The sequence below is a fragment of the Aulostomus chinensis genome, chromosome 21 (assembly GCF_037954235.1).
Source record: "Aulostomus chinensis isolate RoL2024-O1b breed Wild chromosome 21, RoL_Achi_v1.0, whole genome shotgun sequence".
Taxonomy (NCBI): domain Eukaryota; kingdom Metazoa; phylum Chordata; class Actinopteri; order Syngnathiformes; family Aulostomidae; genus Aulostomus; species Aulostomus chinensis.
In genome coordinates, this window is record NC_141340.1 from 9943031 (window position 1) to 9967257 (window position 24227).

Here is a 24227-nt window from a genome sequence, read left to right on the forward strand (position 1 = left end):
AAGCTGTGCTTGACAATTACAGTAACCCAAATGACTGACTTTTGAATATAGTATCGCAGATGCAGTTTATGAATTTGCACCAGGTTTGACCGTATATAGACTCTGGCTGAGACTGCAACATGGGTGGTGATTAGTTCCTGCCGGCTAGCTACAGTAGCAGTACACTTTATATAGATCAATTCCTGGCCTTCCTTTGGTTGATGGATGAGAATCACGAAGGGTTTCCCTAGGATGGGGGCAACGGATCGGTGGAGATAGGAAATTAAAATCCTGAAGGATGAGAAAAATCAACATTATATGTCCTTACAGCAAAACGTGTGAGATAAAATATGTCTGAGGTTTGCTACTGTGGTGTTTGGCCTTGCAAACATTCAATGTGCATGAATCCTTAAGTGTATTTTAGGCGCAGCGAGACAGAGTTGGGTGCCGTGACCGGTGGCAGAGTGGGATGAAGAGAGGGAGAGGGATAGAGGGATGGATGTGTGATTTTTCTCAGCACAGTCAAGGTGAGGGACAGAACCATCATTTGGCAGCGAGCGTGTCCATCACTTGCTCACCATCAGCTGCCTGTGCTCTTCCGAGATCACATGTGGCACGAGCTTTGTTTGTTAGCGGCGTATCAAGAAATAACTGATGGATTCTCTTTAAATTTAATGTAAAGGTATTACGAGTATGTCTGGATCAACTAACTCACCATTTATCTTGTGTTCTGGAGGTGTTCTTTTTATGTAACGGTTGGTAACTCTGATTACATAAGCATATCTTTAGATTTAAGCTCAACAAATTATCAAAGATCGTGTTCTGGATCTGATGGATCGATTTTTGACAGCATGGAAGAGAATTTATTGCAAATTTTATGAATAACATTTACATATTTTGTATCCTTACAGCTTCAATGGCAGAGTTATGCACTCTAAAAGTGCTCTCTAGTTTTAAAGCATGTTTTTGTTTAAAAAAAAAATGTCTCCCAAGTTATTTAAAGGATCTCACAAGGATCTGATTACAATATTTTGTCATTTCGGGTCCAATATGAATGAAAAACAGCACTTGACTTTGCAGCATATCAACATTTAGCTCAAAGACTTCTATTTCCCCACATGCAGTGCTGAGAAATTGATGCTTTTTTACAGTAAGCAACTTCAGAGTGACAGAAAACCTATACAACACAGAGATGGTATTAGCTCCTAACACACAACGAACATGACTCATAGCCTGAATAAAACCAGCCGGATCAATCCCCATGGCTTAAATAGATCGGGGGATTTTCTCTGCAGACAGACAGGATATTAAGCTCTCAATCAATGACCTGTGTGAGTGTTGAACGATGAGTTCACGCTCATAATTATCCGTTTTTGAGTTTGGTGGCTTTTCTTGAGTCTCCTGTATAGGTGTTTTACCTGTGCATGTACGTGTGTGTTTGTGTGTTGGTGGGTGGGTGGGTGCACAAAAAGGGGATGAACAAAATAGATGGTCAGCCCCATAAATCCTGTGCTCGTAAATCTAATCCTCCAACATTGACAAATGCTTGATGAAGATGTCAGTGAAACCTAGATAAAGTGTGCATCGGTGCAGCGGTGAGAAGCATCTATTGTGCCTGAGCTTAAGTGGAGTGATGGAGGAGAGATGAGGATGGAGAGGAAGACCTGATCCTGGTTTATCCTTGAGGAACACAACCTTTAAATATCTATGCTATACAGATACCCCCCCCCCCCCCCACCAATGCTGAACAGGATAAATCTGTGGTCAACATGTACCAGATAGGGAAAATTGGTTTTCTTGAAAATGAATTTCAATAAACTAATTGATGTCAACACGTAGATATGTGAGGGCATGATTGCAGTGAGAAGAAACAGACTCATGGGTATGTGCATACATGCTTGGTGTTTTTTTTTTGTTAACTCAGCAAGCCTATTTTTTTTCCCCCTGCATGAGCATGTCATTACAGATAGAGTGTGTCTCGATAGCGGTGTTGAGAGTACTTGTGGATCTGCTGGCGTGACAGCAGTGAGAGCATATGATAGGGAACATGTGTGGAAGGGTGGAGTGTGTCACCAATTGGCAGCTAGGCCTCAGAGGAAATTCAATCCCTGGTGGAACGCTGCTGAGGATTAGCTCGCTCCCTATCTACTAAGCTCGATCCATGAGAACTACTTCGTCTGCAAATAAAACACTCCCTCAGCACTGCGAGTTAAAGAGCAGCCTCTCAAATCTGGATGAGGTTCTGTTTTCTTCTAACTGTGACCATTTAACATTGTATTGTGTGGAGCAGATTAAAATCAAAGCTGTTCAATACTTGTGAATCAGGTCTATGATAAGTGCCTGACACCACTGACAGAATTAATACTTTCGCACTTGTATAGCTGTACCCCACACTGCAATTACACCACCACATCACTAGTTGGCAGTGTGGCTTCTACGACACTAATTCTACCATTCATCCATTTTTTACTGCTTATAATGTTGAGGATCGCGGGGGGGGGGCTGGAGCCTATCCCAGCAGCCTTCAGGCAAGAGGCGACGTTCACCCTGGACAGGTCTCCAGTCCATCACAGGACCAACACATAGAGACGGACAACCATTCACTCTCACAGTCACACCTACGGTCAATTTAGAGTATCAATCAGCCTCGTCCCCTCTTGATGTCTTTGGACTGTGGGAGGAAGCCGCAGTACCAGAGAGAACCCACACAGGAACAGGGAGAACATGCAGACTCACACAGAAAGACCCGGGGCTCGAACCTGGAACCTTCCTTTGCTAATTAAAAAGATTAGCTGAGATTCGAAATGGGAACTTTCATTAATGAAAGGAATCAACTAAATAATGTTCAAGAAATAATGCCAAATAATCAAAGTGATCAAAGAGTTTTGGTTAAGAAAAAACACCGACAAATTCTTTGGTTCAGTAACGTCCTGAAGATGATGGTTACTGTCTGAATGTCAGTTTCGGGTTGTAACTGGTACCAGAAAATGCCAGAATCTGCAGTGAAAAAAGGACGTTTGAGTCCATTTAAAACACATCTACAAATATTCTTTTTTTTAACCAAATGTTCTGTGGGTGTCCACTATGATGAACAGACCCTGCTGCCAGCATGAAAAAGATCCCATAATTGAATTTCTGTTGTCATTGTTTCTGTCATTTCCATCCAGTCGGCTTGAGCCACCGAAATGAGGTTGCGACACATTTTAAAGGAATGATTTTTTTTTGTTTTTTTGGTGCCATTGTAAAACACACCGGATTCCATAACGAGTGGTTGTAATGTGTGTGTTCATGAGCTGAGAGAAGGGTGATTGAAAGAGAGAGGAAATTAATGAGCGTGATGAGCTTGCTGGGACTCATCATGAGGAACATAAATTTATGTATCAGGATACACACACATAAAAATGCAAATTTCCTTAGGCATTCACCCAACCACACATATTGTTTGGCTGATTGGGCAGTGTGTGGAATCTAAATTACCTCAAGCATGGGCAAATGATCATTAATGTTTAATGAAATAATTAAACTAGAGTTGGTTTTGAATTATTTCTCTCTGAAAAGGACTCCTGCGTTACCTGGAAGTCTGGGTTGGGGTTGGGGTAGGGCAGCCATGCTGAGCGTGAGTTCTCCTGGTACTTGAAGGGTCCGTTGAAAACCTGCGATATGGCACTGAGATTGAAGGCACACACAGCAGATGCAGCAATGCTGTTTCTGAATGTGAGATAGGGGAAAAAAAAATAAGGGAGATGAGAAACAGAAACAGAAAATGTATCAGAGGAAGGAAACCTATAAAAGACAGCGATGCGCTCAAACTCTTGTTGTTATTCACCAGACCAGGCTCGGATTCTATTGCTCAAAGCCAACAATACAAATAAAACGTCAAAAAAGACAGATGCTGTCGTAAGAGATCATGATTATTGGCTTATAAATTCAGCAATAGGGCACAATTAAAGTGTTCATCTTGTCTGATTAACAGCTCCTGTCTGAAATACAGCTTTGACTTTTCAAACTGTCAATTCTAACAAGTACCGGTCTCTTCCCTCCGCAGAAAAGTAAAGAATGAGAGTATTAATTCTCAAGCCGAACTGCGAAACTTGGCCGATGTGAATTATAATCCAATGTGGCTGTTCATTAAACTCTGTGCCTGCAGGGGGAAATGTTTCCAATACCCTTCAAAAGACTTCGTTTTCAGCAATGTGAAGGCATTGACCATAAAGAATAGATTACTCAGCTTTTAATAATGGTCTGAGAGAGTGAGTGTGTGTGTGTGTGTAGCAACTAAAAGACGAAAAAGCTGCAAAATGCTTGTGAAAATAGATGCATCTCATCTCTTTATCCTCTGTGCTCAATGCACTTTTAATAAATGATGATAGGGTTCTTTCACGGGATTTAAATGTGAGCTGGAATAAGTAATAAAGTTTTGTAGCAGGTTTTGTGAATTTTTTTTAAAAGCGCTCCACAGGATTGTAAAAACATTTTTTTTAGTCAGTGTTTTATATATTCAGTGTGAACTGCCGAAAAAGTTGATATTAAAACACATGCAGTTGCCGTGTGTGTTTTTACACCAAAAAAATGACAATGTCAAAAAAACAAACCCCAAACTGAATTATTCATGAAGTTGCTTTGAGGATGCAATAACAATTTTACTATTTTGGTACATCCTTCACACTTCAATTTAGACCATGAAATACAACCATGGAACTAAGGGGAGGGAGTGTGGAAAATAACTTGAAAACACTGGATTTTTTTTTTTTTAAGAAGAAGAAAAAGAAGCTTAAATCAAACTGTCTGATTATTGAGAAATCCTGCATCTCATTCAGGTAACTTGAATGCAAATTATGATTAAAAAAAAACACCAACAACAACAAAAAAAAAACAGATGGGAACAAAATAGTAAGCTGCACCAAACAAACTGGTGGTGGAAAATCAATCTGTCAGTAGATCAATTTGTTAAATGAAACCACTGCAAACAAATGTAAATGTTAATTTAGGCAGGTATGTCCGTGAGCATCAGCCTGTCGACTCGATCAGCCATTACGCAGCACTGTCGCCATGGCAGCCTGTGAACGGTAGGAGGGTGCTGGGATGAATGTCAGACAGCCACCAGTTCAACATTATCAGTGGAGAGGAGTTTTATGAATTTGCTCTTGGTCCCTGATCACTTAAATCCTCCTGTACACTACAAGACTTTGGCAAAACTTTTAAGATATGTTTTTTTTATTTTTAGCAAATAATCGGTGAACGATTGGGAGTGCATGTCACAGAGGTGTTTTTGCTCTCTCCACAACTCCCTCAGTTTCTCCTCCTTTTCCACGGTCCAAGATTACGGCACGCTATTTCACTGCGGCTCTTTCCAGTGGCTTGCAGCTTCCTGTTTTGCACTTGTGAGAGCTCCCCTGCTGGTAGTTTCATGTCACTGAACAGCACAATTTGCACAAGACGTGACTAAAGATCTGTGATAACATTAAACAGGTTTGATTTTTATTGTAACACGGGAGAAAGATTTATTTAGAAAAAGCCAGATTTGAGTTTTACGACCACCATACAACTCACGACCAAGATCACAAGAGCATGCAAGATGCAAGTGGCTTTAATCTGACTTAAAAAATATGTGGGTGGCTTTGAAGTCTCTTGAAAAGTCGGTAGATGTAAGGAATGTAAGGCAGCCTGAAACACCAGACACACAATTCACAGAACTGTAGCAACTGTTTCACAAAACACCTTGCGGTGATTGGATGAACCATCTGTCTATAACAGGCTAACCTCTACAAAGAAGCCGAAGGCAGAAGAATGAAGACATCATTCATTCCAGGGCTAAAGCTAAGTTTTCAACTGTTTTTTTTGAATAGATTCCATTCCAACATGTCCATTTGAATCATAAAACCCAAAGTCCATGATATCATGAGTTTTGAGAGAGAGTGCAACACATCTGACTTCTTCACCAGGAGATGGTCTGAGACCAGCCATCCAGACAGCTGATGCAACAAGTGATTTGCCCTTTCAAAGAATTTCTGCTGTTTGGGGGGGGGGTTGAAGCTGCTGTATAATATGCTCATACTGGCTCGTACGATATAGAAGCCCCCTTAACTACCTGCTTGAGTTTCTACAGTTTGCAATGAGACTAGGCCTGACTGAATGGTGTCAAGTAAAGCATACTAGATGTGCATTTTTCGTTATATTCTGTGTCACTCACACATTGGTAGTAAAAATGCCGTAGAGCAGCTCCAGTTCGGGCAGGTAGAACGTTCCCTGCAGCTCGTTGTAGTTAAAGGGGATTTCTCCTGGGCGGGAACAGTTCAGCCTGGCCTTCATGAAGGTTGTCCATGTGTCCTCCAGGAGGAAGCGTCCACCAATGTCATTCTTACAGACACGGCCGGCACGGGAGAACACAGTGCGGCCGCAATCATGTTCCACTGCATTTTCCCGAAAGAAGAAATAGGTGAAGTTCCCGATATCGTAGGAAGAGACGAAGTTGGGTTCTGTTGAGGGAGATATCGAAGATGTGGGGGGTTAAATGACATCAGGATTAAGACAAAGAGGGACAACAGAGAGAAGAAGTGAAAAATAAATACCGAAAGAAAAATATTTAAGGTTGTAGGAGTCGGAGAGAATAGGAGAGGGGTTTTTGACTGATTGACTCACTGTGTGTGTGGGTGTGTGTGTGTGAGCATGTAGCCCACACAACAGCAGGTGATCAGGATTAATAACTACAGGCCATGTTATTAATGGCCTTGTGTTGTAATAAGAAAACTCATTTTTCATCCCCAAACCTAAAGGTTAGGATGAGAAATGACCAAAACAGGTGTAGCGTAATAGTTCTCCCCCTCTATGAAACACACGACCTCTGCGACACTGTCACAGCCAAGGCGTTCATCTTTATGTATGACATTATTGGATCTAAACTGCACACTTTATTCTCCTTGACAGTGATTTAATTCATCTTTAAATGAAAGTGTCCCCCCCCCCTCCTCCTTTTCAAGTCGTCTCTGCAACCTTAGGAGGGCGGTGCAGCAACAGAATGAGGTAAAGAAAAAAGAGAAGAAAAAAAATCAATTCACCATAAAATTAGTTTTTTCTCACAGGTTGCTACAAAGCAATGTACACGGTGACTTTTAATTTCTCTTTTTCAATTAAGCTCGCTTGCTACGTGTAAGCTGGACAAAAGTTTCCCAACCCGCACTGGTGTTTCAGTGCTTTGGGACCAGTGTTGGGCACATTACTTTGAAAAAGTAATTAGTTATAGTTGCTTGTTACTTCTCCCAAAAAGTAACTGAGTTACTCCACTATGAAAGTAACTAGTTACCAGGGAAAGTAACTATTGCGTTACTCTTTTTTTCTTTTAAGTTTAAAATGTCAAAGAATTTGGAGGGGTTTTTTGGGGAGGTGGGGGGTGCCTATGAGGGCTCTGAAAGAGTCTGAATCAACTGCTGAAAACGGCAGCCTGTTTTCAACAACATTAAGGCCAATCAGTTCGTTAAGTTCTGTCTGTGCCACAAGTTTTTGTGGAGCGAGGCAGAAAAATCCTGCTGTGGCTGCTTGGACGGCGTGGCTCCGTGTCCTTCTCTGTTAGCGGAGCTCACCTGAACAGCACCTACTTGCTGCCACCATTAGGGGTGTCAACGGAGTTTCTGGCCACTCGTTTAGTAGAAGAAGAGTCGGGCCGTCGAGAGGCGCTTCATTCAATTGGAGTTGCTGACGTTGGACGTTGACAACCTCTTCGCTCTCGCTCTGGGACGACATAACGCCCACTCAATATGTACGTTTTTACCTTTAACCTCCACGAAGTTAAAGTAGTGCCTGTATTTCCATCTTGAAAACGCCGTTTTCCCCCGCGACTCCGGACTCGCCGTCTCTGACAGTTTGTGTCTGTGCTGCTACTGCGGGGTTGGTGAGTAAACACCCGCCCACCTGATGTCTCTGTTTGGCTCAACGTGAAATCTTTACTCTTTCTTAGCCAATCATCATTAGGCGGTGGTAACGCGTGTTGGTAACGGTAACGGCAATGTAACGATAGACAAAGTAATTAATTAGAGTACCTGTTACTGAAAAAAAAGTAACGCCGTTTATTTCAACGCCGTTATTCCCATCATTGTTTAGGACTTATTGTGAAGTTTGTGCTTTCACACCGAACACTGATTTCTGAGAATCTTGTATTCCTTAAAGGGAAGCTGAGATACATATAAATATTTTCTAGTTGCTTAGTAACTTTAGAAATGACACAGAGCAGTATTTGCTGTATGACTTCACATGGCATGGTGATTTGAGCAGGAATTTTTTATTTTTTTTACAAGTGACAATGATTTGGCATCCTTGAGAAAAGTACATTTCAGTATTTAAAAAAGCCCTTTATAGGCTCTTTTTGCACTGTCCAAAGGGCATTGACGTAATACCAAAGCCTTGGTGAATGTGAGAATCTGAAGTCGGGAATAACTACGACAATTTTGAATCTCTGAAAAATCTGAGCTAAGGACGGAGCCAGGCTAGTTGTTTAGCTTTCCATTATATTGGTGATATTGAGCGTGATGCACTAGAGCCCCCCCAATAAAAAAAGACAGAAATGCAAGTTGTCCCCTTATAATTGGAAAGTTGTCAGTCTGGTGTTTTTTTAGGGAGTTTACACTTCAAACAACCTGCATTTACTCCAGTGCGTTTGGTGGAAAGAGGGTACATTCATAGAACTGTTCAAATTTTGACTCCTCTCCCCGTCAATGTGACATCCTACCATTTAGCCATTTGGAGTTGTACTGGGCAGTACGCAGTGGTGGCAGGCCGCCCAGGCTGCGGTAGATAGCCGGGTCTCGCCCGGAGAAATCCATGGCTGTGGCGGCATAGAGCTCCCCACTTGAGGTGATGAGGGCCGTGGAGTTGTGCAGGGGATTGTAGGGACACCTCGCCATTCCACTGATCTGATCATGGATCTCAGTCAGATTTGTTAGCTGCAATACAGAAAAAAACAAACAAAACCAAAGCAAACCAAAATGGTGCGGTGAGAAGTGGAAGCTATTTCAGTGGATGTGGATAAATGGGTATTGACAGGACACAGGCATCGCTTGGACACGACTAATTTTTCTTCTCTGTAAAATGGGGAAACAAGAAAAATCCCTTGAATTCAGAAACTAAATAAGAGCCAATATGCTTGGAAATAAGATGCATTTTCTTATTTCTAAATAATGGCTCATTGAAGAAAACTGGCATGAAAATATAGGACAGAATATCAAAGGGCAACATTAAAATGCAAACCAGAGGAGTCTAGTAATATTTTGTTTTGTTTGCTTGACTGTATGCAAATGGTGCAGACAACAACAACAACAACAAAAAAACAAAAAAAAAATCATCTCATTATGTTTTGTTTGGTTTACTTATACTGCAGAAGACATAAAAACATATGCAAGCAAAACCTTTAGGAAGAGGAAACTCACATTTGGACTCATTAGCTGCATGAAACACATAAATAGAGCAAATAGAAATCAGTGAAATAACCTTAAATCATCATCATTTGATTTCTGATGCAGGTTTGTCTGATTTGAACTAACTTATATTTGTCAAGATTCTAGTCTTTGAAAATCTCTCCGCTTAAAAAAATATACCTGACCTCGGCTTAACCTGACACACTGCACTGGTTCTCTAAAAAATACTGCATATGGCTCGCAGACTAAGAGGTAATAATAAATAATTCAAATGTATATTTTATAGCAGGAGAGTAAATACAGTATACAGGGATTATCTTGTGGATTTAGTGCTTCCATGCAAATTCAAACTAAGTGCTAATCCATGATGCAAAGTACAATTTCAAGTTTTGAAATCATAGTCATATTATATTGTATTTGTAATTGCTTTTCAATCAAAAATATATATCTATATATTTTTCACCCCACAAGCCCTCAGGTGACAGCACAACTCTCAGCCCCAGAAGCTCAATTTCTCCTCCTGCCTCACACATTTTCTCCATTTTTCCGTCTCCCAGAATAATCAGGGAACAGCTCTTCCACTTGGGAGGCCAGACTCCATTCAGCAAATATGTTGTTGAGGGAAGGAGAAAAAAAAGAGAAGGGGAAAAAAAGGCAAGTTCTTTAGCCAATTTCCTGAAGCCAGTCGATTTGGATCAAGGGTTCTGTTAATGCCAGCCACCTCTGCTCCACCCAAACAACCACAACAAAACAGAGCAGTCCTGTTTGTGCTCTGCTGTCCTGAGATGAAAGCCTGGTATTGATGGGGCTCATTCTGCTGGCCGGAATAGCTGTTTTTAGGTCAACTGGGTCATTTAATGCAGGAGACGGAATGATAAATCAACTGCAGCGCATCCGATGCATAATGAGGAAGTGAAATGAAAGTGGCCTCTATAGTGCACCCAGCAGCTGGGCAAGTAGGACACTGAAGTGACTGAATGGCCATGACGGAGACTTTTGAGAGACAGTTTATGTCTCGGGCAGACTGCTGTGCCGTGATGAGTGCTACTGAGAGCGTTGGCCACGATGAGAGACGGTCGGGACACAAGCTTGCTTCATTGATATTCCCACTGTGGACGGCAGGCCAACGACACATACGCAGCTGTGTGTCACGCGTGTGCGATCAGATATTGATCGCACTTTTGAGTTTACTGTAGATCCTTGCCTTTACCTCCTGAGAAAAAGTTGCATTGATGTCTGTTCTGAAATCTGGGAACAAAAAATGTATTCTGCAGTGCTGCTCACATGATATCACCAACCTCCAACTTGGAAGTTCTCTTGTATCTGTAATTATTTTCATGCATCATTAGCATAATCATCACTGTCACCATCAGTAGCAAGCAGTGATGTGTTTCTATCCACTATGCTGAGGACTTGTAGGACTGGATGGTTCATTTTGAGGCGTGCAGAAAGCTACAACAAGTTTCTGTATTGTCAGTCTGTTGATGTCAGGGTGGTGCAGATGTAAGGGGACCAAAGCGCAGTAGCAGGCAAGTAGGTGAATGAATGTGAAGATTTATTGTAAGAAAAATAAAAGAACAAAGCAGGACTCCGGGAGCCAACAGTAAAAGCCAAACTAAACTGAAAGGCCAGACAGTTATTTTGTACTCCTTCGTGCTTTAACCTCAGATACTCTGACAGGCAAACAGAAACAGACGAAGGAACTTAAATACTAACTGAACTAATCATACAACAACAAACAGGTGCGATAAACAGAAGGGCAAAAAAAGCCGACTAGGCGAGAGGAAGAGGTCAGTGCCGGCAAAGAAAAGTAACTAAATTGGGGTTCAAGCGAAGAGAAGTCAGAGGAATCTATACACTCTAAGGAAGAGTACGCAACAATACAAAGATCAAAAGTCCTGGAATAACATTTGAACAGGACTGTGACAGCTGACTTAAACATCAACTGCAGTAGTGTTTCCAGTTAGTCTTATTTGAGAAACTCTTCAGTAGGCTTTTCACTATTCATTTTAATAACTTAATATTTCCTTACATTGGATATCTAGGCTATGAGGGCGGTTATACACAGCACACTCTGCACCAGAGGATTCAAAAAGTTTGGTTAGATAGAAAATAGTAACCGATCTAATCATCACCAATTTAATATTTACGTCTCTGCTTTTTTTTTTTGCATATCTGGAAACATGTCCAGGTTCTACATCCTAAAATTCTTTTTTTTTTTTTCCAAGCATTTACCAAAGTAACAGACTACTTTGTTCATCCATCAGAGCTTTGTCTGAGCATGAACCAGTGTATAATATTAAATGACCTTCAGCGGGTAAATATGACAACGTTCGATGAAATACTACCATAATAATGTCATGACATTTCAACTATATGTGTTTTCACAGCGGTACACAGTTATTATGAGCCTGTGACCTGTTGGACAAAAACAAATGTCATCATAAGCGTAAATTCCTGTCTGAAACCCCTCAGTAGGAAGTGTAGATATTTGATATGGTTCTGTTCTCTAAGCACAACACTGACATTTAAAATGACGATCTGCTTCTTCGGCCACGTGTCATGACAACTGCGGTGAATGAAACTGTTTCTATACTAACTCTTTAGTTACCAGGAGACACGGTTATTGGCGCTGTATGCTTTTGTGGTGAAAGTGAAAGGCTACGGCGACAGTGTTTAACACAGCTTAATCTTGTGTTGACCCAACTGTGTCATGAGCCTGCTGAAACACAACAGAAAACGGACTAAATACTTCTTTAAAATACGGGATTAAGACCTTTTTTTTATAGAAACATGTACAGAAGAGTTGAAACGTTGAGTGACACTAAAGAGAATACAGCATTAAAGACGTTGGTATGTCTCATGAAGAAGGGTACATGTGAAAAAAAGCAGAGGATGTACCTGAAGGGCTAAACCCTAAAATCATATTGGGAGTATTAACCTTAAGGCAATATTTTGATTATGGCGTTTAACAAGTTTAAGTGACACAACGTCTTCAATCACTGAACTTAAATAGGATTCATCCTGTAATTATCATCATCACGCCTGACTGCACAACAGAAGCGGAGAGCAGCCGCGCAAGCTCATACAGTAAATCCTGCCTCAGTCACACCTCGATTAAACATGTTCATCAACCTTGACCTTTTGCTTCTGACATCATTGGTTCCATCTACTCCTTCTTCATACACTTGACAAAACAATCGCCGTTAATCTAAGATAATGACTTGTGTAGACTAACGGATGCCTGCATATAGATTTTCTGTAAACTGTGACTGATAAATGTGACACAAATTACAGAAAAATGAACAAAGCAGCAATGGCTATTGTCATTATGGGTGAGAGATTCGATTGAGATATGGCGACAACCTGCAATAGACACAGCCGGCGAGTGAGAAATACTCAATAATGAAGCTTCGCAAGCTCATTGTATTCCATCCACCGGGTTAGGTTGCAGTTCCAGCAGGGAACCACAAACATCCCTGCAACGTCAACCAGCGCTGACTGGGGGATCCCGAGGAGTTCCCAGGCTTTTGTTCGGATATATGCTTTAACCTGGTCCTCAGTCTGCCCCGAGACCTCCTCCCAGATGGCCGTGTCTGGAACACCTCTCTTGGGACACACCCAGGTGGCAACCTTATGGCATGCCTGAACCACCCCAACTCACTTCTTTTGATTCGAAGCAGCAGCGGCCTCACAGATGACTGATCTGAACCTGAGCCAGCCACCCTTCTGAGGAAACCCAATTTGGGCGCTTGTATCCGCAATCTTGTTCTTTTGGCCATGGCCCATAGTTCATGACCGTAGGTGAGAGTGGGAACGAAGACTGACGGATAGATCAAGAGCTTTGTCTTCTGGCTCAGCTCTCTTCTCATCAAAAGAGTGATGTAAAGCAACCACAAAACTGTTTCTGCTGCTGCAAATTTCTGGCCAGTCCAAAGCTCCAAAACAAGTTGAACTCCTTCACCGGGTGAAAGGACTCATTCGAGCAGACTAATGATGCAGTCAGGACCACATCAGAGGCAAAAAGTAGCGATGCAGGCCAGTGAAATGCAACCCCACACATCCACGACTACGCCTCGAGATCCTGTCCAATAAAAATCACAAATGATTGGTAATACGGTGCAACCTTGGCAGAGAAGAAGTACAACTTACTGCTGAGAACTCAGACAGTTCTTGCTTTTGGTCATAACAGTCAGGGAACCTTGTTCACCTAAGAATCCCCAAAACATGTGTAGCCTGCATGGGTGTACTCCCAGGCCCCCTCTGGCAAGCCTGTCTAAACTTAATCAATGAAAATGGTTTCATCACACTGGTCTAGTTAACAATTTGTTCGGCACGTTTGCTTTCAGGGTTGAGCAACAAGCTTCCTAAGGTTTTGTCTGTTTGCCTGGCAGCCAAGTAACCATATAACTTTGCAAAGTTGTTCAAGGGAAAGAAACAGTATGGCAAATTACTCTGCAAAACCACAATAATTGTGTTTCCATCAATGTATTTCATTAGAAAAGGTTAATGGACACCACAAATGATAAACTCCCTCAGTTTCACAAAAAAGTGTGTTTTTAAACTCCCTTGATTTGGTATTGGATGTGGTATTTGCCCTTTAGAAAAAATAGAGGTAAGCACAAATGGAAGGTGCTCTTGTGAATAAGAGCTTTTAACTTGCATCATAAAAATAAAAACTACTTCCATTTTGCAAGAAGGACATGCAGGAATATTACCGGTACTCTGAGCAGCAGGTGACGTATAATATATGAATGAGTGGAAAAATTTCCGTTAAAAAATATTCACTGAGGCGCATGAAGCTGGGTAGTCCACGAGTGACAAATTACTATCCAACAGGGAATCTGGCATAAAACTTTGGTGAACTTATATACTTCGATACGAGCTTGGGTGTCGACTGAATGAATGAGGAAACGAAACAGTAGAGGCAAACTCACTAGGTCAGATGGACCAACTCCCAAAATTTGGTACAGATTTTAACACATTGGATTAAACAGGAGACATAGAAGATGTTGACTAGTTTGGTGGGTTGTCGGACCTTAGGACAGTGTAAGGGGACCAAAGTTTCTCAATTTTTCCGCTAAACCAAGCGACAGTTAACTCACATCAAGAAAGAATTTTTTTTCCCCCACCTAATTAGTTGATAAAACAGTACCATATCACAGCGACTGGACCTTCCTGTAATATAGTTTGACAGTGGCGAGATAAGATGTTCCTCAAATTCTTCAGTAAGTCTGTTATCCAGTGATAGACTTTCACAAAAATTTCATTTAGTGAAAAGGAAAGATGTCATCTATTGTGGTTAAAAAAAAGTCAAACATTTTCCAAGTTGCAGTTCCTAATTAATTAAATGTGGCCAATGCAACATTACAGTGATAAACAACAGCAGTGTGGTCTATACAAGATAACATTTTAATCATAGCTTATACAGCTGGCAAACATGAATGCAAATTAGCTTGCTAGCGGTAGTGCGACAACTTTTTATCTAAAGTTGGAACATTCAATGGGGGTGAAAAGTTATTAAAGCTGTAATGACCTTTTTTCAAAATGTAGGCTGCCGTTCTATAGGTGCTTTGCCTTGTTATCCAGCAGAGGGCGCACTAAAACCTCAGCTTGTATCGTTGCACACCTATCAGTAAGCTAAGCTAATGCTAATGTAGTAGTTTTAGGTAAGAAAATGAAGGATAACAGCGAACGAAGACTTTCTGAGAAACTACATGTGGAAGTTTTTTGGGTTAGTCAACTTACAAACAAAGACATGGCTTTTTATTAACTTTTTATAAGGTAGCGAAAAAGTCACAGCCCTCGCTAGTAGTAGAATTAGCTTGAAGGCGACAGAGGCCTCCAGAGAGTAACTGCCCACATGAATATGTTTGAATATGCTACCTAGTGAAAAGACAGAGGAAAACAGAAAATAGAAGACTGCTTTTTGTTCATACCGTTCGGTTGGTGCAGATGGGGGTGAAGGCATTAGTTCCACAGGTAAACAGCCTGTTTCCATTCACCAGCAGCACCCTGATGTAGTTCTGGCACTCCTCCTGCAGAGAGAGAGAGAGAGAGACACACACACACACACACACGCGCGCGCACACACACACACACACACACACACACACACACACACACACACACACACACACACCATTATCTATCCATCGACAAGCAGCAGCATTAGGCAGTGGGACAAAATCCAACATTAAACCAATAAATCAGACAAACACCTGCAACCATGGGAGGGCTCCTCTAAAACGTGGCCAAACTTGACAAAGTCAAATCAAGGCTAATGTTCACATGGCTTAGCTTTGTCACATCTTGAGCAGATTTGGAGTGGGACTTGAATGCACTACAACACAGATGAATGCAGTGGGTGTGAGAGAGGAGGACCACTCCGGATTTGTTTAAAAAAAATTGTCTTAGCTTTGTCGACTGCTCACAATGTCAAATAAAAGCTTCATTCAATCATGTTCCTTCTTAGCCTCCTCTCTACATTGATCAATTCAAGTCACTTTTCTCTAAATTACGGCCAAGTACTTGCTCACCACTCACTTTCTGTACTCTTCTGACGGTTTTTGGCGTGGGTTTTCAGCAAAGCACTCACGGTTAAAAGCACACGGCAAATAAAGCAGGATTGACAGAGTGAATGATTGATTGAATGATTGATTGCCACTGAACGTCGTGAGCTCCGCCGTCAGGTTTTCATAAAGAGACTCCAGTCAACAAACTGAATTCTAACAGCCATTGTTCCTGTCAGAGAGCAGCATTTTCTTTTTTCCAAGGACGAGGAAATGAAGTTGCGAGGTCCTGGTGTTTCAAAAAGGGCCATATTTCGCTTGGCGTGGGGCCCTCGCTGAAATTTTCAAAATCTGCAGGGTTCAGGAGCGAGATTGGGTGGCGAGCATCTTCATAGGCGTAAAGGTTGACTCATAAAACAACTCATTTCCTGATGCTGAACACAAACTATATGTTTGTGTCTGTAGTTACGTTTGTTATAAATGCCTGTATATATATCTATGCTGCTTTACAACATCCCTTCCTCTTGCTCTGTGCTTGCATCCATGTGTAAATATGACTTGGCTGTGAATGTGATGGCTCTGCATAATTCAATTCTTCTCCGCAGTTTGCTTTCCTTTCGGTAAATAACAGCATATTTAATATTTGCTCATAGCCTCACAGTCTTGACTTGTTTATGAAAACTTCCTGACAAATGTTCCATGTCTGTACTGTAATACAGAAACTGTTATGCTTGGCTCTCGTGGTATAAAACAAATCTGAGCCCGCAATCAAGTCCTGTCAAGTCAATTTAGCTCTACTTTCTTCTCCTGTTTGAAATAAATCAAATACACAAGAGAAGAGCGGACAAGTGCATTAGGGAAAAAAATACAATCACTTGTAAATTCATTCAAAGCACAGGCGCAGTTGTAATAGCTTAAGCGATGGTATATTGTTGCGCAGTGAGCTAGGTAATAAACCATCGAAAGCCCTGTCAGCTGCAGGAGAATGAAGTCTTTTAATGCTATTCTTAGTGTACATCACAGGAGCTGATCCTCAGAAGGGAACAGTGAGCAAAACAATTTGACTCTGCCAGACAGCAGCGACTCTCAAGGACTGAGGAAGCTTTGGTCTGTAATTCACAACAGCTATCTTTTTTCTTGGCCAGCATGAGCATGCCTGTTATGGGTCCCTAACCACCTTTCACATGAGGATAAATACACAGTGCTGAACACACACACACACACACACACACACACACACACACACACACACACACACATACATACATCAGGGCTGGGGAGTTCACCTACAAGTCAAGTTCAGCAGTAAAGCAGCTGTGAGAAAGACAAGACTTTGCCTCATTTAAAAACATGCACTTAAAAAAGAAACTGCACAAAAAAAATAAGAGTTAAGGTGTGGTCGAGATTGCGTTTAACTTCAGGTTAAACCCACATACAAGGCAGGGATTTCCGATAAAAGCCCATGTTAAGCCTGAGAGAAAAGCTCCATGTTTTCACTTTTTTATTTTTTATTTTGATACGTTTTTAGTTGTAGACACTGGTTATAAGATATATGATTTACTACTTAAGAAGATTTAACTTTTTCCCAAACCTAAGTATTATGCAGTACTGATGCGCTGCATGGTGGGAAAGTCAAACTCGACTTCCGCTGGTAGATTCATGTTTTATTTTTGTAGATAACCAAACCCACAGGAAAATGTTAACATCATCCACTGGTTTGGAGGCTGCAGCCCTGCAGTCGAGAAAATAGTTTGCTTTCTTGTTTGTTGTTTGCTCATATTGTTACCATCAAAGGACGCTTTATCGGTTTTATACATCAGTATCAGTTTTGCAGATGCTTGGAGCTTTGAAAATAACCCCTACTGATATCATCAGGTTAGCTCATAGTGGGCATTGAACTGTGAGCCAGGCCTGGTTTTTATCTAGAGCCATTTTCCATTGGCCAAAAACCTCCTAAAATCTGGGCATTGCAATGGGATTTGGTTTGATCAGCACCCCTGCAGTTATGTATGTATTAATGTCTATAAACAGATTCTTTGTATGAAAACAGAATCTGTAGGCAAAGGAGAAAATGTCGCGACAGGAAAGCTCCTGGTTTCCATTTGAGTAGCTTTGACCAATCCCGTTTGAGCGAGCCTCTGTTGCGTCCACGTAAACGGTCCATTTGGAGTGCAAAAGAGACAGAACACATTGGCCACACTGCAAGGTTGGAAAATGTAGTTTGATGACTTCACCAAACAGTTGTAGTGGTTTTAAACTGTTGGCTGTGTGTAGATTGACTACTTTTGAAACAAACCACTGCAATACGGACTGTAAACAATGAGTGGCTGATGGAACAAGGACATCTTGGATGGGATATCCGCTGGCTTCATGGAAACATCAGGGGCTCAGTCAGACATAGCTGATGGGCCTTGGGATAGGGTATGCTCTGACTGCAAACGGCACTGATCTAAACAGAAATCCCACTTCCAATCTCAGGCTTTTATTCAAGGAGTGGTCAGGGCTCTACTATCAACAGTACGAGCCAAAGAAAACTTAAATTTCTTCAGCTTTCCTTCATTGCAGCCACAAATTCAACATGTTGAAAAAACAAGCAAAAGATGAAAATAGCAACCGCAGAAAACCTGTCACTGAGAAAAGCTCTTCTACTTGCAGCGGTCGATCACCTTTTTTCTTTTTAGCAGGTTTAACTGTGGAAAAATGAAGAATTCATACGTGGGTATGCGCATTGGAGAAAGTATCAGAATGCATTGTGGGAAATGTAGGAAGAAGCGATTCAGAGCTTTTTGCACCCATACAGGGACTTCCAGTCAGCATTTGCTGTGCTCATTTCAGCCATTCCCTTTAAAATCTCCACCTCACAAGTTTACGTCCTTTATTGAAAAGTATACCTCTACATTGTTGTAATGTCTCTTTAACTGAAGTGACCAAAAACTAATATATTTTAGCTGCAAAGTAAAGAAAACAATTGACATTCCTAAAGTACACCGAGAACAAACAGTTTTCCAGTTAAATACAATACCAATCCTCTGTGTTGTTTCCCCCCCCCCCCCCCCCCCCCTTCACATTGTGACTGATAAAGCAATAACACAGCATGACACTTCAAATACTCAGGCATCATTTAAACTTACCTCAGACTTTCCACGGCTGAAGCAGGCTCCCTTGGTGAACTCATCGCAGTGCCATTCAGCCTCCTGTAGAGAGACACAAAAGCATCATGAGATTCCCAGTAAACCATCAAGAAGTAGCAAACATTATAAAAAAATAAAAAAATATTTGGCTCCTTGTCACCAAAGCCTCTCTCAAACCACTTGGAGAACCCAAACAAAACAATGCCTGGCTCTCTCAACTGTGGCAGAGTTCCCGCCTTTGTCAGTTTGATGTCTGGTGAGTTTCTCTGAGATTGCCCGGCAATAAAACTGCCACAAGACATAAAACAGCACAACACACATGAAAACAGTTTGAAGGAGCAGTGAAAACCCTCAGGTGGGGTACGGTATGATGGATTAAAACACAAGTAACAGTAAATACATTTGACATCACACCTTAACTTTAGTCCAAATCCCTAAGCCATGTTAAATACAGACAGAGAATCCAATTAAGGGTGCGTACCAAGCAGAGACCTCAAGAAGATGGTGCCGAGCTGAATGCCAATTTGATTTATGTGCGGGGGGGGGGGGGGGGGATCTGGAGACATAACAAGCAGGTCCCTTGAGTAGGATGTCAACGTGATTTACATGTGAGGAAGAAACAGCAGGACGCGGCGCTCACATTTTACTACAGGAGGGACGAGGATAAGGAGATAAAGCCTCGGAGGGTGAAGAAACCAGCATGCTCCAATTTCTGCCGTTTAATTTCATCTTGACCTCTGGGGGAGCTTTCATTGATAAAAGTTCTCTATTCATGAAATGAGTGTTGGCCTCAGGACAGCAGGGGCCACTAAGACACTCACACTTCTGACAGAAAGAATTAGCAGTCAGTGCTACCAGCATCGTATGACTGGCACAGAAAGGAATAGTGAACGCAAAATTTGGCTGGCACAAGTGTGGGCATAACTTCAAGTCACCAAAAGTCTTCAAAAGTAAAGCAACTTTTTTTTTTGGGCCTCACGGAGAGATGACTTTCCTGCAGTAATAATAACCTGGCTGGTGGCCAGAGGCAAAGGATTTCTTTCTCTGTGGAAATATGGTAAATATTGCAAAAGCGGAAGAGAATATTAACTTTCACCTTGGTATCAGGAATGTTTTATGGCAGGAAAAGAAAGGGAAAAGAAAACAGAACCCTGTCAACCTTTTTCTCTTTGAGACAGCTTGGTGAGTTAGTTGAATGCTTAAAACTTTTGCCTCTTTGGTGTAGGAACGTTCGTATGTAAACTTTTTCATGTCATGCATATTAATGCAAACGTAGTAACAGGAGGGGGCTCAGGGAGAAGAAGGAGCGTGGTAACATTCTGTGATGGTACGAATGTAAAAATACCATCTTAAATTAAATTGCACTGCTGCAGAGATATCCTGGCTACACATCACATTCTAGACTTTTCATACATCTTTGTTTGATACAGATTCCAACATAATCATTTTTGATGGAAATGAGAATAGTGATGTCAACATTATGCATTTAGCAGGGACACGAAACGCCTTTTACACAAGTTGATTCCGGGTTAAAAAAAAAAAAAAGCAGCTGAACCTGAAAACGACTGTGCCAGGATGTTTTGAGGAGGGGGGGGGGGATTCATATCCAAATCTTGACATTTCACTGTAAAGTAAAATTCTAAAATGTGTTATAAATATGTATAGCAGCTGTCCCCTTCAGGTTGAAACAATAGATGTATAAATACAGCAGGATACAGCGTCGGAGGTGGAGTCTCATCTTTTCCTATAAAAGTTTCTCAGTGGAGCATGAAACCAAAAGATTTTGGCCTTCAAGGAACCTCTCGAGTGCATAGAGCACATCTGCTGTCAGAGTAAATTCTTGTCTAATCCCCGTTAACTTGATAAAATGATTTAATCTTGCGGCTCTTTTGGACTGTTAAAATCATATCTGATCAAATTATGTTAGCTAAACATTTGCCTTTTTGCAGTGTCTGTAACTGTTTTGCAGCTGCTTCATTCACAACATAATGGGAAAAAAAGTTAGTTTTTTTTTTTGGGGGGGGGGGGGGTGCAGTGCATCCAGATGCTGTACCTGTAATTACACCATGTGGCCATTGTACAAAAGTAACTTCAATGCTAGGGGTGATTCCCATGCATGCACGGCTCAAGCCATTGTCGTTGCATCTCATTTTCCCAGGCCGGTCACTGAACTCCACATTCATACACACCTTGCAACTCTCCTAAGCCCTTCCCTGCCCTGATCTTTGCTGCCCCTCCCTGCCCCTCCCTGCTCCTTTAAGAACTTTGCCTCCTTTTTAGCATTTTTGAAAATAACACTGAGAGTTTGGGGGTCAGGGGAAGTTCCTCTTGAGGGTGTTGGGCAAACAGTTTCAGTATAAGTCTCCAGGTCCATGTAAATACCCCAAAAGTGACTTAAGTTGTGTGTGAACATGTATGTGCAAGTGTATGCGTGCGTGCGTGCGTGCGTGCGTGTGTGTGTGTGTGTGTGTACATTCCAGACCAAAGCTGGCTATTCTGGGGCCATGAAGCCACCACAGACACAAACCACACACATCAGCAGAAGCAGCCCAGCCTACACACACACACACCCACTCACACACACACACGCACACTCACACACGCACGCACGCACACACACGCACACAGCAGCACTGCCAGTCCCAGCTGACTTCATTGTGGGCACTGAAAATACTTTCACTAATCTCACGAGGGGTGGGAGTGGAGGGGGGTAAACCTGTTAATGGCATAATACAATGCAAAATCACAACATGAGATCACATTATTGGCAGCAAAGTGGTTGCTTTCACCATTATGGAGTAATTATGTGATTCATCACCATCCAGCACGGTTCAAAGCAGATTTTTTTTTCTTTTTAACCACATATTCTCATTACATATGTAAGACATCAGGTTTGTGGCCTGGTGAAGAAAGTGAAGCCTTTATGCGTGGGGTGTGCTCTATCTGACTGGCCACTCTTAAATGGTCCTGAGTAAAGAACAAAGGCGGGTGCCAGAGTCATTAAGAAACATTAAAAACTCATTAACATGCAATTGTTCAGCCTCTGTACTCCTAAGATGAATCTGTATGTAGCGGAAATATGTCAGGAATGTGCTGGAACGAGAATGCTGAGGGCTTTTTTCAAGGGGGTGGTCACCTAGAGGTGGGGTTAGGGGCTGGGGGGTTGCTGAAAAACATAACTCTATAATGACATGATAATGCACTTTAGAGAATAGCATCCATTAGTTGGAAAACATTTTTCCTTGAGAAAATACAAAGATATGAATAAAAGCTTGCAGTATTTGTAGAATTGAGTGAGAGAGGCTTCGAGCAAACAAAATGACAATCCTTACGACCACGAAACAAGACAAAAGCATAGAATATATAAGGTGATAGATAAGCCAAAAGTTTATATAGAGATTTGGACGTGAAGATGAGGAGATGAAACAAAATCCCTCACTGGTTAGGAATGCATGTGAAGTTACAATAAACAAGGTTGAAATAGAAAATTGGTCTATAAGACAATAAAGTGATAATTAATATTTTTATTGTAGTTTTTTGGAAATGTTTTCATTTCAAAATAAGTTATTTTAATCTTTTTTTACCCCCGTATTTTTTTTTTTTTTTCAGAATTGTCACTGCTTTTCCACATTAACTTGATGGGTACGATTTTCTTCCTCCCCTCTGGAATAACCGGCCAAACAAAGAAATAAGAGCCAGTTGTAATAACATTACAATCATGTAAGCAAAATGTCAAAAACAGCGACAAAAACAGAAAAGAAATGAAAAAAAGTTCAATGTTTGGAGAAAGGCAGAGGGAATTTGTTGATTCAGGGAAGCTACAGAAAAACATCCTGAGGTATGTCTCTTCTGTGTGTCCACCCTCAATACTGTCCCCTGTAAAGGGAGCAATCCTCAGATATGAGCCATTGTGCTGGAGTCTCATACTGAGGAGCTATTGTCAATAAGAGGTAGGTGCAGGAGAGATACCAAGGGAGGTCGTGGGCAGGGGAGAGAAAGAGAGCGATTGAGACGATGGGGAAAAAAAAGGACAGCAACAGGAAAATAAAGGACAAACAGACAAGAAAAACAACAAAGAGAAAACAGAGTCCAATTTAGGAGTCAGACAGAACAAGGGAGACAGTGTGGGCAGAGTGAAGTCAGTCAGTGAGGGAGTGAGGAGCTGAATTCCAAAACAGCTCTGTTTCCAGACATGATATTGAATATATTTTGCATAAAGAGGGTCCAGAGAACACACTCTCTGCTGACAGCTGTCTGGCTTTTGTGAAATGACTAGCTATCACAAGGAGATGTCGAATCGGGAGTGAGAGCTAGACAAATCCTGTCAGAGGAATCTAATCTGTTTTATGAATAGCTGATATCACAGGCGCAATATTTACGATTCACACTGATGCCCACTGACGTAAGCCGGTGAAAGATTTACACGCCAAATTGGTCTTGATGGTCATGTTTGAGCGAGTCAGAGCCGCTGCTCATATCATCCTAACACCCTGCAAAGACGAATCACAGTTGAAGTGACCCCCCACTAAGCCTCTTAGACCCAGAACACCTTTTTTTTTTTCTTTTTCGTAAAACACAGAGTCAAATTCTACCATCTCACTGATGGTGCTGGTATCTTTATCTCTGGTCCCATTGCTGCTTTTTATTCTATGCATTTAAATGACCAAGTTAGTGGGTTCTAGTAATTGAATTAGCGATGCTTCCAGTGCCATGGAGGATGGTCTCTGTTAGCTACCGATTAGCAGGACTAATTGTCCTTCCTCTTGTAATGTGTCATTGCAGGAGTCATGCCCGTGAAATACAACATGTGAGGCCGGAAAGAGTTTTCTTTTTGAGTTCACGTGGACATACAAAAAAGATGCAAAGAAAAATGGAGGCGTAGTGAACATCTGTGGCCATCCACTTTCTTGTGTTCCTCTGCTACTTTATTGAATGGTAAACAATGCCTGTGATTCTGCCCATTGCAGTGCGTATTGACTTATGTTGCGCCACAGTGTTTCTGTTGAAACTCAGCCTACTGTTTCATGCTGTTTCGATTTTAGCATGGAAGCAGCACACTTATAATGGCTTCTAGGACATTTGGGTTCTTTAGAAAGAGAGTATGGAGCCTTGTTCTTGAGCTAACCTATGTTCTTACGTATAAATATCCTCTAAACTTGTTTCTGTCATGATAATATCTGCATTTTCAAATGTCGGGTATT

General features: G+C 41.5%; 1 protein-coding gene across 5 annotated transcripts in view; it reads right to left on the minus strand.

Moving 5' to 3' along the window:
- sema5a (sema domain, seven thrombospondin repeats (type 1 and type 1-like), transmembrane domain (TM) and short cytoplasmic domain, (semaphorin) 5A) overlaps positions 1-24227 on the minus strand; it is a 121106-nt gene that overhangs the window by 47746 nt on the left and 49133 nt on the right. For 3 of the 5 annotated variants that reach the window (XR_015110902.1, XM_086191441.1, XM_086191440.1), the window contains exons 5-10: positions 19027-19089; positions 15323-15421; positions 9396-9410; positions 8699-8912; positions 6170-6455; positions 3552-3687 (exon numbers count right to left, since the gene is read on the minus strand). Coding sequence is in view for 4 of the 5 variants with exons in the window: in XM_086191441.1 (XP_086047567.1) it covers positions 3552-3687; positions 6170-6455; positions 8699-8912; positions 9396-9410; positions 15323-15421; positions 19027-19089 (813 nt within the window). In the remaining variant the exon portion in view is untranslated. Of the gene's footprint in view, positions 1-3551; positions 3688-6169; positions 6456-7556; positions 7851-8698; positions 8913-9395; positions 9411-15322; positions 15422-19026; positions 19090-24227 lie in introns of those variants that run through there. The other 2 variants (XM_086191442.1, XM_086191443.1) reach the window with 2 other exon arrangements.